This window comes from Lasiodiplodia theobromae (genome assembly GCF_012971845.1).
Source record: "Lasiodiplodia theobromae strain AM2As chromosome Unknown scaffold_29, whole genome shotgun sequence".
NCBI classification, from domain to species: Eukaryota; Fungi; Ascomycota; class Dothideomycetes; order Botryosphaeriales; family Botryosphaeriaceae; genus Lasiodiplodia; species Lasiodiplodia theobromae.
Window position 1 is genome coordinate 526,085 of NW_023336494.1, and position 13,210 is coordinate 539,294.

The 13,210-nt window shown below is 55.7% G+C and overlaps 5 protein-coding genes across 5 annotated transcripts; 3 read left to right on the plus strand and 2 right to left on the minus strand.

The window, feature by feature from the left end:
- Nucleotides 1-786: 786 nt before the first annotated feature.
- Nucleotides 787-1,713, plus strand: LTHEOB_9001 (Tat pathway signal sequence protein; the record flags this gene model as incomplete). The annotated part of the gene is made up of 2 exons (XM_035518542.1): nucleotides 787-1,447; nucleotides 1,496-1,713. 2 exons carry the CDS (start codon nucleotides 787-789, stop codon nucleotides 1,711-1,713), a joined length of 879 nt encoding a protein of 292 aa, XP_035369900.1.
- A 2,538-nt stretch (nucleotides 1,714-4,251) lies between these two features.
- On the minus strand, nucleotides 4,252-5,105 carry LTHEOB_9002 (Sh3 domain protein; the record flags this gene model as incomplete). The annotated part of the gene is made up of 3 exons (XM_035518543.1): nucleotides 4,252-4,547; nucleotides 4,609-5,002; nucleotides 5,052-5,105. The coding sequence occupies 3 exons, from the start codon at nucleotides 5,103-5,105 to the stop codon at nucleotides 4,252-4,254; spliced, it is 744 nt and encodes a 247-aa protein (XP_035369901.1).
- A 284-nt stretch (nucleotides 5,106-5,389) lies between these two features.
- On the minus strand, nucleotides 5,390-6,202 carry LTHEOB_9003 (Short-chain dehydrogenase oxidoreductase; the record flags this gene model as incomplete). Its single annotated transcript, XM_035518544.1, has 1 exon — nucleotides 5,390-6,202. The coding sequence occupies one exon, from the start codon at nucleotides 6,200-6,202 to the stop codon at nucleotides 5,390-5,392; it is 813 nt and encodes a 270-aa protein (XP_035369902.1).
- A 1,183-nt stretch (nucleotides 6,203-7,385) lies between these two features.
- LTHEOB_9004 (Drug resistance protein) lies at nucleotides 7,386-9,206 on the plus strand (the record flags this gene model as incomplete). Its single annotated transcript, XM_035518545.1, has 4 exons — nucleotides 7,386-7,646; nucleotides 7,700-7,841; nucleotides 7,893-8,146; nucleotides 8,193-9,206. 4 exons carry the CDS (start codon nucleotides 7,386-7,388, stop codon nucleotides 9,204-9,206), a joined length of 1,671 nt encoding a protein of 556 aa, XP_035369903.1.
- Nucleotides 9,207-10,675: 1,469 nt separating this feature from the next.
- LTHEOB_9005 (Sphingoid long-chain base transporter rsb1 protein) lies at nucleotides 10,676-12,136 on the plus strand (the record flags this gene model as incomplete). Its single annotated transcript, XM_035518546.1, has 3 exons — nucleotides 10,676-10,992; nucleotides 11,134-11,589; nucleotides 11,908-12,136. 3 exons carry the CDS (start codon nucleotides 10,676-10,678, stop codon nucleotides 12,134-12,136), a joined length of 1,002 nt encoding a protein of 333 aa, XP_035369904.1.
- Between the last annotated feature and the right edge of the window lie 1,074 nt (nucleotides 12,137-13,210).

The following is a 13,210-nucleotide window of genomic DNA, read 5'->3' on the forward strand; positions in this document are numbered from 1 at the left end:
TACTCCGCTCCGGCTGTATCGCATCGCATCGCATCACACGCGGATGAGACGGTGGGAGGCTACGATGGCCAGAAACAGCGGCATTACACGGGGCAGACTGGCAAAGCGGCCGGTTGCTTGGCAACACCTGGTTGGAGCTCCGCAGCAAGCCTCCAGAAGGCCGCGGCGGGGGTCTAAAGCATCTAAAAATACTGCGGCGCAGGTCACGGCGCAAAAGCGTTGGATTCGAAATTGCCGTGTGGAGAGGGCGCGCTACTGTCGACTATGCGAGTCGCGCATGGAGCTGCCTGATCTGACGTTTGATCTCACTAGATCCGGATGTGTCAGCGCGCGGGCCGCCGCTGGCGAGCAGCAGATCGGGGCACGGCAGTATCGAGTCGTGTCGCGTCGTGTCGCGCAGGTGAAAAGTGTCGCAGTGTTGGGTGGGCGGGGAGCTCGCACGTCAGCCGGCGCGAAGTTGGCGCAAAAGACGTGGGTGTCCGGGCGGCGTCGCGACTACCGCATGCGGTAAAAAAGGGGGTGCGTGCGGGCAGGCTCGTATAAGCTTGTCGGGCGCGGCGGGCAGTTGTGCTGCGCCCAGCCACGGCGCCGCCCACTGGAATGATGAACTTTCCACTGCGCCCTCGTATGCCTGGGCCCTGCGGAGACACCGTGACGGTAAGCCCCAAAGCTCGGCGCCGCCCTGGCTCAGCATGTATAACCCTCGCCTAAGACCACCAAGCACGTTGTTCGTCCATTCCACTCCGCTCTCTTCCCCCACCTTGGAAATTCAAAACACGCTCCACCATGGCTGCTGAGAAGCATATCCAACTGCCCACCGTCCTCGACGAAAAGAGGATGGAGGAGGCCCGCTGCTGCCAGCCCGCCGCCGAATATCCCACGCCCGCCCTTTCGACTCACTCTTTCCAGCACGTTCTGATCTTTGCCCTCTTTTGCTCCAACATTTTCTTCGCCTCTCTGGCCGTCTTCTTCTACACCAACGCCCAATGTCCCGTGGTGCCGCGCCGCCTGGACCCTTTCTCCATATCAGCCTCATCACGCGACGCCCGCGCCCACATTCGCTACGAGCAGCGCAACTTCACCGGCGCTCTGAAGTACAACACCACGGCCGGCGAGTTGTACCGCGTTGCCACCATCAACTCGTCTGAGCCCTCGTACGTCGGCGACCCGCGCACCACTTCCGGCCTCGACCGCGCCTGGAAGAACCTTCTCAGCGGCTCCAAGTTCCCGCTCTCCAACGAAGAAGCCACCCCTTACCTCCACGCCTCTCAGCCCACCACCAAGTCCTCCGTCGTCGGCACTCTCTACGGCGAACTCAGCGTCTTCCACAACCTGGAGTGCCTCAATGCCATCCGTCTGGCCCTCGACGACGACTTCTACCGTGAGCACGGCCCCCAAGATGGTCTCGGATGGCAGAAGGCCACGCGGTCCGACCGCGCCTCATTGGGTATGTTTTGCTGGACCTCATCTTTAAACAAACCGCTGACCTCAACAGACCACTGCATCGACCACTTGCGTCAAGAGCTCCAGTGCTCCGCTGACCTCACCGTCGTGCCTGTACTTCCTCGCACCACCACCACTACCACAGAGCTTGCCGTCCAGCCTCGGACGTGCCGTCGGTGGGACGATGTGCGCAGCTGGCTGGACCGCAGGCACGAGCGCTCGCGCTTCAGCAGCCACCGCCAGGACCAGCAGACCTACGCCGGCGCTTGATCCATCCATCGTTCGAATCTTCTGATCCACCATCTTTTTCAGACCTTTTCTTTTCCTCCTAGATTCCAAGAGTACCCTCGGCTGAGAAGAGGCCACCCAGGAGCACGTATTCCACAGTGTTTCCCGCCCTCACATGTCGAGCGGTATTTTGTTGGTGGCTGCGGTGATCCGCACGTCACACCGACTCAACTTTGCACCACCGGCGATCAAACGTGGGAGAAAGACCCGAGCGTTCCACGGCATGCTCCGTCCGGCTCAGAGCCACTGAGAGCGCTGGGAAAGAGTGCAAGAGGGGGGGATGTTGGTAGGGACGAAAACTCGCCCATCAACACCAAGCGGCCAGTCAGCTCGATCTCCCCGAATCATCATGCAGCTGGCACCTTCCGTCCGTCGAGGACAGTGGCACCGTGGCACAAGAGAAGGTCTGGGAACGGTCGCTCCCGAATCCCTGCCGTCAGCCGCCATGTCTGACCAACGCGCATCCTCATCCATTGTTGGCGAGCAAAGGTGCTTACAGGCACGGCTATAGAAGCCTTCTTGATTTCTGGTTCTAGATGTTGTTGTGCGGATGATATGCCATTTAGCGTAGAGCCAGCGCTGCGAAAGACCTTGGTTGTTTGGTTCAGCAATAATTAGGTAGTCTGCACTTTGAGCAGAAACGGAATAGAAAGTTATCTCACTTGCCTACTACTGTCCATCTCAGCCTTGCTGCCTGCTTTCGGTCCCTCTGGAAAGTACCCAGCGTCCGCCCGTCTAGGCCCAACATCCGCGAAAGCAGCCGGGTCCCAAACGACAAACACCGTCACCGTAAATCCTCCGCCGTGCCGAGAGAGGAGTCGAAGGCTGTCGGTCAGGCCGCAAATGTGTGATGGCAATAAATTGTCCTTGGCGTTTGGGCGGTAGCTTCAACAGGCCCCCCCAATTGGCACTTTAGCCCCGTTTGGCAGCGATACCGCGATGGTACCACACGATCTTCGACGCTCCACACCCCCTCCCCCTTTGACACGCGAAAAGCTCCTCGAGAGCAGGCTATTGAAGAAAGCGGCTTTTAGCCCGCCTTTTGCCAAGGACCGCAAACGAAAAAAAAAAACCGATAGGTGCCTAGTGTGACGGGTTAACAGCCCAATCTAAAAACGCACGAGCAGATTATTATTATTATTATTGCAGCGGCAGCAGCAAGCAAGCAGAAGGAGCAAGCAACAACGGCGCGCTAGCTCCTCTCGAACACAGCCTCGACCCTGACGCACGGGCAAAGCAGGCCCGGCCGGAGCTTGGAACGTTTTTCGCCGCCGCCGCCGCCGATGATGCCCTGCCCCCCTCCCGAGGCGGGAGCGGAAACGTTGGGGCTGGGCTGTGTGTGCTTTGACTTTCAGCCTCTCAGCCCTGCGGGAGCTTCCGAAAAATCAAATGACACCGCCACACATGTTTGACGTTGTGGTGCAAGAAAATTGACAGCTGCAGAATCTAGACAGATCGCTGGTTTTTTTTCCTGGAAGGAGACAGAACACAGGTCGAATGAAGGACAAGGACAAGGATGAGACTTTGCTATGAAACTCAGATCATGAAGAGACCCGCTGAAAAAGTAAGACATATACTTAGCTCAGGATGACAGAAACCGCATCTGCAGAGGGATGTTGCAGCAGGACGCTAATGTGAATCTGTTTTCTGCATGTCAGCCGCATGTCTTAGCTAGCGTGATGGGTAGCTGAAGCAATTACCCGGACGAGACTGTAGATTTGATGGGTACACACTCACGTCTAGACGATTCCTTGTAAAGTATTCGTGCGGGCATAGTCTGCCCTATTCTAAGGCCGTGCTATCCTTTGGCTCTGTAGGCTGATCCTACATTAATTGGTAGTGAATGACGCGGAGGATATGGTAACGCTTGGCAAAATTTCCAGCCAGAGATGAGCGCAAGCTAGTTCGAAATTAATCAGAAGCCGCGGTCAGTCTATGACGGGTGGGCGTTGAAGAAAGCGGAGCAATCCGTGATCACAGTTGGCGCGCCGAGATCGCCGAGTTGTTAGAAGTAAACCGCTGCACGAACGGCTATTACTGACCGAACAGGTCACAGAGGATTCCAAGACCTCGCCCTTCTCGATCCTGGAGTGATATCCTACAAGCGTGGGTAGATGAAAGTCGTGTCTCAATGCTTCATTGTGGTTTTACAACACACACATCTACATCTTGACCTTTCTCTTTACCTGCCCACGCTTGTCTGGTAGACATCCTTCGCGGAACACGGAAGGGTAGAGCCGTATGCAATCTACTGACATGTTCGTCCAACCAGATGAACGAATATCAGTCAGCATGCAGCGATCACATGTGTAAGAGCAGCGATTGGCCAGTGGTGATAGGGATAATATTTAAAAGTCGAAATCACCCCTACCTGGAGAATCGACGGCAATCCCAGCCTTATTAAAAGAGATCCCAAATGCGATGCAGCGAAACGAAGCGCTGCCCTTTTTAACGCCACTATGCCCAACCCAGGTAACCCAATTCCAATCTCTTGCTTGCAAACAACAACCGATAAAGCGCTCACATGATGCTGTTGACGATGTTGGAACCGAAGGTAGCACCGGCACCAAAGACGGCGGCATTGCCCAGCTTCTTGCCAATCTTCTTGCCCATCTCTTGGCCCTTGCTCGGCTGGCCGCTCTGCTGGCCCTGGTCGCCGCCCTGGGACACGGCCATGGGCATGTTGCCGTAGCCCATGCTCTGCTGGGCAGGCGTGGGGCCGCCGGCGGGCATCTTGGAGTCCTCGACGCGCACGTACGAGCGAGGGAAGATGCCCTCCTCGCCGGTGCGCTCGCTGCGGCCCTTCCACCATTCGGCTGCGAAGCTCGTTAGCTGGCGCTCTCCTCCGGCGCAGTGTGGATGGGTGTGGGATCATACCGTTCATGTACTCGGTGACGTGGACGCGGTCATTGGCCTGGAGAGCCAGGTCGCCGGCATCAGTGGGGCTGTAGGCGTACAGGGCCGTGGCGGTGCAGAGAGCGGCGGGCGCGGGCGGAGCGGCGGCGTATGCGGGCGGCGGCGGGGTGGGGTTGTTGGCGTAGTAGCCGACCTTCTCGTTGTGGGCGGGCGGCGGCTGGACAGGGGCGGCGCTCGCGGGAGTGCTGTTGCGGATGGGCAGAGAGGGCGTCGGGGCGACGGCGGCGATGGGCTGAGGCGAGGCAACGGGTGCGACGGACGCGGCGCGGCTGGGGGCGGCGTCGGGCAGTTGCGACACGATGGTGTTGAACTGGGCGGGAGTGAGGTGGCCGGCTTCGCAGAGGAACTCGAGTTCCTGGAGAAAGTCAGCTTAGGCGGAGCGGCGCGGGCGGAGGTGTAGGTACCGTCTTGATGTTCCGCACGGCGCGGTTCGTCATGGCAACGCTGAACTGCTCCATGGTTGGCGGTGGTGGGGCGCGATGCGGGGGTGTCAGAGCTTCAGTATGCGTAAGATCGCCGGGTCTGATCAGCTTGCGGGCGAGGGGAGAGCGAGTGAAGAGTTGTTGAAGTTGGGCTTGCGCATCGAGGGAGAGGCAGGCGGTTTCAATGCGCCCAGTTGGGGCTGTGCACATGCAACTTCCGGGCCCGCAGCACGCGCCAGCCCGTAATTCCGATCATTTTGCGTCACTTCTCAAGAATCTCCCTTTTGGGGCATACATGTGTTACATTTGTTCGCTATCGATCAGTGGGCGTAGAAGCCCTTGAGCAGCCCTGCCATGCGCTGGTTGGTCGACAAAAAGTCCTTCTGGCGTTCCTGCTCCCAGCTGTCGAAGCTCGCCTTCGCCGTGCCCACGGCAATCTGCTCCTTGCCCTCCTCGAATCCCTGCCACGTCTCGGCGATGAAGTCGGCCAGCGGCAGGCCCAGCTGACGTCCGTTCTCGATGTACGGCTGCTTGTCGGCGTCGTGCAGCTCCGTCTGCACCGCCGGCGGGAAGACCTCGATGACCTTGAGCTTGTCGAAGCCGCCGTCCTTCATCTGCTCACGCAGCACCAGCACAAAGTGGTGCAGCGCCGCCTTGGTCGCGCAGTAGTTGGGGCAGAAGTTGATGGGCGCCAGCGCCAGCCCGGACGTCGTGTAGATGATGCTGGTCGGGTTGCTCTGCTTCTGCAGGAAGGGCAGCAGGTACGTCGTCAGGTGGACGAAGGACGTGTAGTTGGTCGTCACCTCGACGTCGAACGTCTTCAGGTCGACCTTCTCCGCCTTGGTGAAGTTCATGCCACGCTGGATTCCCGAGTTCAAGAAGACGCTGTCAATGTCCGGGTGCGCCGCCGTCACTTCGTCGACGAACTTGGGGATACCCGCGAGATCCGTGATGTCGAAAACCACCGACGCCGCCTTCTCGCTGCCGTGCTTCGCTACGAAAGCATCGAGGTTCTCCTTCCTGCGCCCAACCGCCACCACCTTGACGCCCTCTTGCACGAACTTGTCGCCAAGCCCAGCGCCAATGCCAGAAGTGGCGCCGATGAGGAGCACCTTCTTGTATCCGAATCCCATGGTCGAGTCTTGAAGAGGTCGATGTGTTGATGTGTTGAAGAACAAGCTGACGTGGATAGCTTGGGCCCTTTATATCGATGAAGTCATAGAAGATTCGGCGTCTGCAAACGGACTTAACGGCGCCTTTTTCCCATCATTTGTAATCTGCAACGAAAATGGTTTTGGAGGTTAGACGAAAATGGTGTTGGAGGTTAGTCGGAATGCTGTCGGCCTATTGCAATGACGGCTTTGGCCGACCCCGACCGATAAGTCCGCAGGCCACCATTTTACGCCGCCTGGTTACTTGAGTGGTTAGCATTGACTGGCGCCTGATGGAACCACCGGCTACTTGTGATGGGTTCCAATGGTTGGGGTTGGTGTGGTACATGGAGCTGGTAGGATGAAGGCTGACGGGCATGACGACTCGCTACCATGTCCGAGCCTCCTCGGCTTTAACCTCCCTCTAACCCGAACAGGATCAACCCATAACAATTGCAAGGCAAGCAGAACACCTTATTCTCACGTCAGTTGCAACCTCACTTACAAATCAACTGGCCGAATCTTCAACAGCGTCCGTGAGTCTGCGCTCTCGAGCCTACGAGCACTGCACCACCCACACCTATCCCTCTCTTTACCTGCGCACCAATCATGTCGCTACCATGCATTGCAAGAACCCTGCTTGCGACGAGATAGGAAAGAAATGACATGCAGGAGCATAGTACCGGAGAAATCATGCAACCAACTGTATACAGAGGGGTATTGCAGCCGAAAGCTACCGCGAAGAATATTGCGGATAACCATGTCTCATCAATTTTCCTGACGAAAGACAACATGTATGGGTAGTTGAAGCGATTGACTAGACGCAAATGTCGAATTAAAAATTATACAATCGCGTCCAGATGATGGCTTCAACTACCCATGAGATGGGCAAAGAACAAATTCACGCTGCGACACCCATCTGCACATCTTCTTGCCTTGTTTGTGCAGCAGCGGGAATAGACGCCGCTCGCTCTCGGCCCTTTCTCTCCCGCAATCACCTGCCGCGTTCGCAAGCCACCTCCACACGAGCACACCGCAGGCGAGCAGAATTTCGCAATCGCCGCCTCGGCATCCCTTGCCGTAACCCGCATCTATTATCAATCCTTCCCTCTCCCCGCTTTCTTAAAAATGCCCTTACCCAGACTTTCGCGTCTGCCCCACAAGTATGTCCGTGACCCGAGCCTCATCGCTGCGTAGCGATATCGAGGTTGCAAGCGTCGTTAGTGGCAACGATGCTGCCGTCGATGAAAAGAAGCGCCAAGCGACCACCAACGCGCGAGAGGACGATACGGTGCCGAGCAGCGACAGCGATATCGGCGATGAAGAGCAAGGTCCGCCCACACCTGCTCAACACAACTGGCCGCAGTACTCCAAGCTCCGGCTACTGTCTTTAGTCTTGACTGTCACTGGCTCCGCTTTTCTCAATGTGCGTGTACAGTAATAACTAACAGAGAAACTTTCTACTGACCGATTGACCAGACGGTCGGAGTACAGGCTGCTGTCATTGTTCTGCCCACCATCGGTCGAGATCTAAATATTCCAGACAGTCGCCAGCAGTGGATTGTTTCAGCCTATTCACTCACCTTTGGCTGCTTTCTGCTATTATGGGGAAGATTAGCTGGTAATATCCGGATTAACTGCCCTCTCATTTGCCATTTCTGACCAGTCGCAGATGTCTATGGCAAGCGCCTGATATTCATCTGGGGCTCTGTTTGGTTGACCGTTATAACCACTGTCCTGCCATTCGTCAAGAATGAGATCGGCTTCGATGTACTTCGAGGTTTGCAAGGACTTGGTGCAGCTGCCAATGTCCCTACTGCTATCGGCATTCTTGGAGTGACGTTTCCTCCTGGAAGGGCAAAAAACTATGCCTTCTCGTGCTATGGTGCTGGTGCTCCTCTCGGTTCGGTTTTCGGAAACATCATGGTATGCGCCCCCTTTCATCTACGAAGCACCTCTCTGATGTCGCTAGGGTGGTGTAATTGGAGAGTATGCTTCATGGAAATGGGTCTTCTGGATCCTGGCCATCATTGCCGCTTTCGTGACCCTTGCAGGCATCTTTATCATTCCTCCGCCTCCCGTCACCAATCCCGACAATATGGCTGCCAAGTCAGCCGTCGACTGGATAGGCGGCATGCTCGTCACCGTTGGCCTGATGGTTCTTATGTTCGCATTGACCGAAGGCAACGTTGTGGGCTGGGCGACGCCCTGGGTTCCTACTCTGATCGTCGCCTCCGTCATTATCCTCATGCTCTTCGTCCTTTGGCAGCGCTACCTCGAAAAGCACACCACTCGACGCCCTCTCATGAAAGTCTCCATCTTCGCCAACAGGCGCTTCTCTGCCGCCATGGTTATCATGCTTCTCTTCTTCGCTGCCTTCAACAACTACCTCATCTTCGCAACATACTTCTTCCAAGACTACCTTGGCCTCTCCGTCATCCAGACCACCCTTCGCTTCATCCCCACCGGCGTCTCCGGCGTGATCATTGCCTTCGCAACCGGCTTCTTCTTGTCCCGAGTTCCGGGCAATTACATCCTCATGTTCGGCACCCTCTGCGTCTCCGGCTCCGCCCTCCTCTTCGCCACACCGATTCCCCCGCACACCACCTACTGGGCCTACGGCTTCCCCGCCATGGTTCTCTCAGTCCTCGGCGCCGACACTCTCTACCCCTGCCTCACCCTCTTTACGGCCAAGTCCCTGCCGCATGAGGACCAGGCTCTAGGCGGCGCCCTGATCAATGCCGTCGGCCAGATAGGGCGCGCCATCGGACTCGCAATCGCCACCGCCGTTGAGACGGCTGTCATCGCTGCCGAGAAGGGGGTTGCTGTCGATGCCATCGGTGGCTCCGACATTGGTACCGGCGATCGTGCCCTGCTCTCGGGTCTGAGAGCTGCCGAGTGGTTTACCTTCGCCATGTCTATGACCGCCTTTTTCCTGGCAGCTGTAGTATTTAGAGGTGCTGGCTATATTGGCAAGAAACATTGAGTGCGCGAGAAATATAAAAGTGGCTACGGTACTTACGAATAGAAAGACTAGCATCACAAGAGGATACGATCTCTGACGATACTGTATCTAAAAACATGGAAGGTTTGAGGAGAACATGGTGGATTGAATATATCTGGGCGTTTGTGCTCCACGAAGATCCTTAGTGGGTTGTTGGAGCAGACATGCAGATGTAAATGTACATTTCAAAGCTGTGATAATACCTCTGGATAGGGGACTCACTTCACTACATACGGTACAATCGCAACGATCACACATTGAACCCACTGCTACGCAAGTTAAGAGACTCTTGAGAATACGGTTCAGGCTCCAACTTTCGCAAAATGTCGCACCATCTCGTCAACACACATATCATGGTAAGCGTCGAACGAGCGGAGGAAACGATCCGCATACATATTCCTCCGCTTCGGCCGTAAGAATCTAGTCCTGGGCAAGGTTAACCAGGTGCATTTCAACTGGCCAATTAACTGCGAGAATGCAACGGTTGAGTGATGATGATGTCACAACCTTATCGATCCTCCTAGCCAAAGACTCAAAAATACGACTGAACATGTGCAGTCTCCATGCAGCGACATACTGTCAGATGGTCTCTGGTTTAGAGTAAATTGAGCTCTTCCCAACTTATGCGCTGTCTACTTTACTACTCGGGTCCATACGGAGGGCTGCCCTGCATGCATTAGAAAACCCAAGCGGCGTTGACCGCAACCTTTGTGTCACTTGAAAATCTCACGCCACAACTAGGTGTTACAGCATCGCGGAAGCTCAGCCGCAGCCGCCATCCACCGTCGTGGAACGCGGCTAGAAGCCGGGCACACTTTCGTCCGACAACGTATGGCCAGATTCCACTGCCCATGAACGGACACGACACTCACCGAAAGACTATCCGAGAAAGGCTCGATACATCTTCCTTGATCGATGCCCTTACTATTACCGATGCCTCGAGCGCAATTTACTTCCCGTTCTAGGGAGACGGAGGGACTGTTGGCCTATGAAAATTCGTGGCGTATCGCGATGATGCTACCACTTTCAAGCGGCGGCGGATGCCTTGGACGCCAAGCGTAGAGCGGGCTTGAAGGAGCAGACGCCTCCTACACATGGCATGGGCAGTGCAAAACGTTTTGCTGGAGCAACATCTCTCCGCCGCGACTTGGCTAAGGTCGGGCTTAGGAATGCTGCGTCCCTAAGGTCCTGTATATAGAGGAGGACATGAAGCCATATGGATACCTTTCGAGTTCATCACCAGAAGCCCTACGAGCACTCCACACTTCTTCAAAACTTCTACTACATTCGGAGCACCTTTTCCTTTCAATTAGTCGGTGTTGACTATATCCCCTTGGTACGGCTCAACACCTGTAGTCTTCACTCAAGACTCTACCTGCCAAGAGATCCTTAATATCAAGTGATCGCCATAAGATACCCATACTTAGCACGGCCCACAGCAAGAGGCTACCATGGACTGCACACAAGAGACCTGCCCGGTCAGTGCATCCATCTATGGCTACCGACCCAACATCCCAGCCAATGCCTTCTTCGTCGCCATCTTCGGCATTGCCTTCATTGTGCAACTTATTCAAGGCATTCGATACCGCACATGGACGTACACCCTTGCCATGATGTGCGGCTGCTTCACCGAAAGCATAGGACACGCAGGCCGCATCATGCTGCACAACGATCCGTTCGGAGAGGCCGGCTTCAACCTACAAATCTGCACCCTCACACTCGCACCGGCCTTCCTGGCCGCGGCCGTGTACCTTATGCTCAAGCACCTGTAAGCAATCTTCATTCTTTACAGCATGCAGACAAGTATCAGAGCCGAAGGCTAGCCACGACGAATAGTAGCCCCAAGGAGGAAACAATATTCGACCTGACCACTTCGCAACATGAGCTGATCGAAAACCTCTATCCACAGTGTCCTCGCAACCAGCCCATCGCTGTCCCGCTTCCCGGCCCGCTACTACACCTACATCTTCATCACCTGCGACCTGATCTCGCTGGTCCTGCAGGCGGCCGGCGGCGGCACCGCCGCGACGGCCGACGGCAGCATGTCGCAGCTGGACGTCGGCGACCACATGATGATGGCCGGGCTGGCCTTCCAAGTCTTCACTCTCCTCGTATTCGGCGCATTGTCGCTCGAGTTCGCCTTCCGTGTGTGGCGTGCGCGCGACGACGTCCCCAGCGTGCTGAGGGAGGAGGAAGAGACGCGGGAGCTACGAGCGAGCCTGCGGTTCAGGGCGTTCGTGGTCGGCCTGGCCGCGGCGTTTGTGGCCATCCTGGCCCGGTGCGTCTACCGCATCGTCGAGATGGCGGGCGGGTGGAGGAACCCGGTCATGCAGGACGAGGTTGCCTTCGTTGTGCTGGATTCGACGTGAGTTCTTTTCTCCCTTTCCCGCACGCTCTCGTCGCCCCCATTACGCAAGCACTTCCGCCGCAACAGTGACTTGCAAACGTCCCTACCCTTGAAATGTATTCACTTCTCTCCTCCGTGGGTAGTCGAAACAGGCGTCCGGACATGATTGTGAATTCAAAAATTCACGCATTCACATCCAGACGGATCCTTCGGCTATCCATGGGTAGAGAGTGTAAGATCACTGAGAAGACAAATCCGAGGAGAAGAGCGGAAATTTTTGGCAAACCAAATGACGGGAAAGGGACAAGTACAAGCTAACCAACGGATTCCCAATAGTCTCATTGCCCTCGCCGTCGTCATCCTCACCGTCATGCATCCGGGCTACTGTTTCAACTATCGTGCCGTCAATCGCGACGAACTCCTCCTTGAGAAACAGCGTCGAATGAGCAAGAGGGCCGGAAAACGTTCCGAGAAGGACCAACAGGTTGACCCTGGCAAGATCGTCGTCATCGTGGCCGGCAGCTCCGACGACAACAGCGAGGCCGAGCTCGGTAGGGCATGCTAGCACCCGACGGCCCAGCTTTTCAATAGTTTCAACCTGCAGGGAAGGAGAATGCCGGTCCAGTACCTGACCGGTGACCTCTTTTTGGGATGGGTTCCTTTTTTAGATGCGCAAGCGAGCGATGGCGCTTTGCTGTTACATACGAGATATCTTGGCATCGCCGGAGCACGCTCTGCTCCAGGCCTTCATGTGTTAGACCTATACGCACCTGTATCAATTTCATTGAGACGAGAGAGAGTTGGTGATCTCGGCAACGCCGTCGGTATTGGGATCGGCAGTGAGGCGGACGAAACGTGAAGCGAATTTCTTCTCATTCACGAGAAGTACCACGAACGGCATCGGCTGCATTAGTGTTGCAACGCCCCAGGGGAACCGAACCGGTGCGAACCTACTACACATGAATGCAAAGTGAAACCGGCCTGGATGACAACGCGTGCGGACACATTGGAAACAGAATTTTCGTACCAGCTAAACATTTCATTTTCCTTGCTACCCTTAACAAATCTAACTCAGAGCGTCTGAGCTCTCCTTCTCTGGCAAGAAGCCCAGCCCACCAGATGCATCTGCGCGACAGTCTTCGTTAGGTTCCCACTTCCACCCCCAAAGTGCATCAATCTGTCTGTCCGAGGAAAGAAAGAGAGACGATTGAGGAAACAAGCAGAAACTCAATGTCCAGGAAGATTTTCGCCGATGAAGAAAAGAAAAAAACCAGACGGCGACTTTCCCTTCTTTGTCTTGTCATAAAGCTTTCGTTCTCAGAACTCGTAGCAGTGTTTTCCGCCATATCAACACGCGCCGCTCTATAATGCTTTCTTCTCTTTTGCAAGGAAACAATGGAAACTTTGTGCAACAACTGAAAAATGGAGTAATTGGAGACGTGAGAATAGAGAAACAGCTCCATGCATGCAGCACAAGACGTTGCGCAATTCCACACACCTCAACTCCTGTTGCAAGGAAGAAGACAGATCCGTGAAAAAACGCCCGTCCAAAGTGCGATGGAAAGAGAAAATCCGCCTACGCCGCTGAAGATGCTGAATAACCATGAAGAGGGACTGGGCCCAACGTGGCCCATCCCTG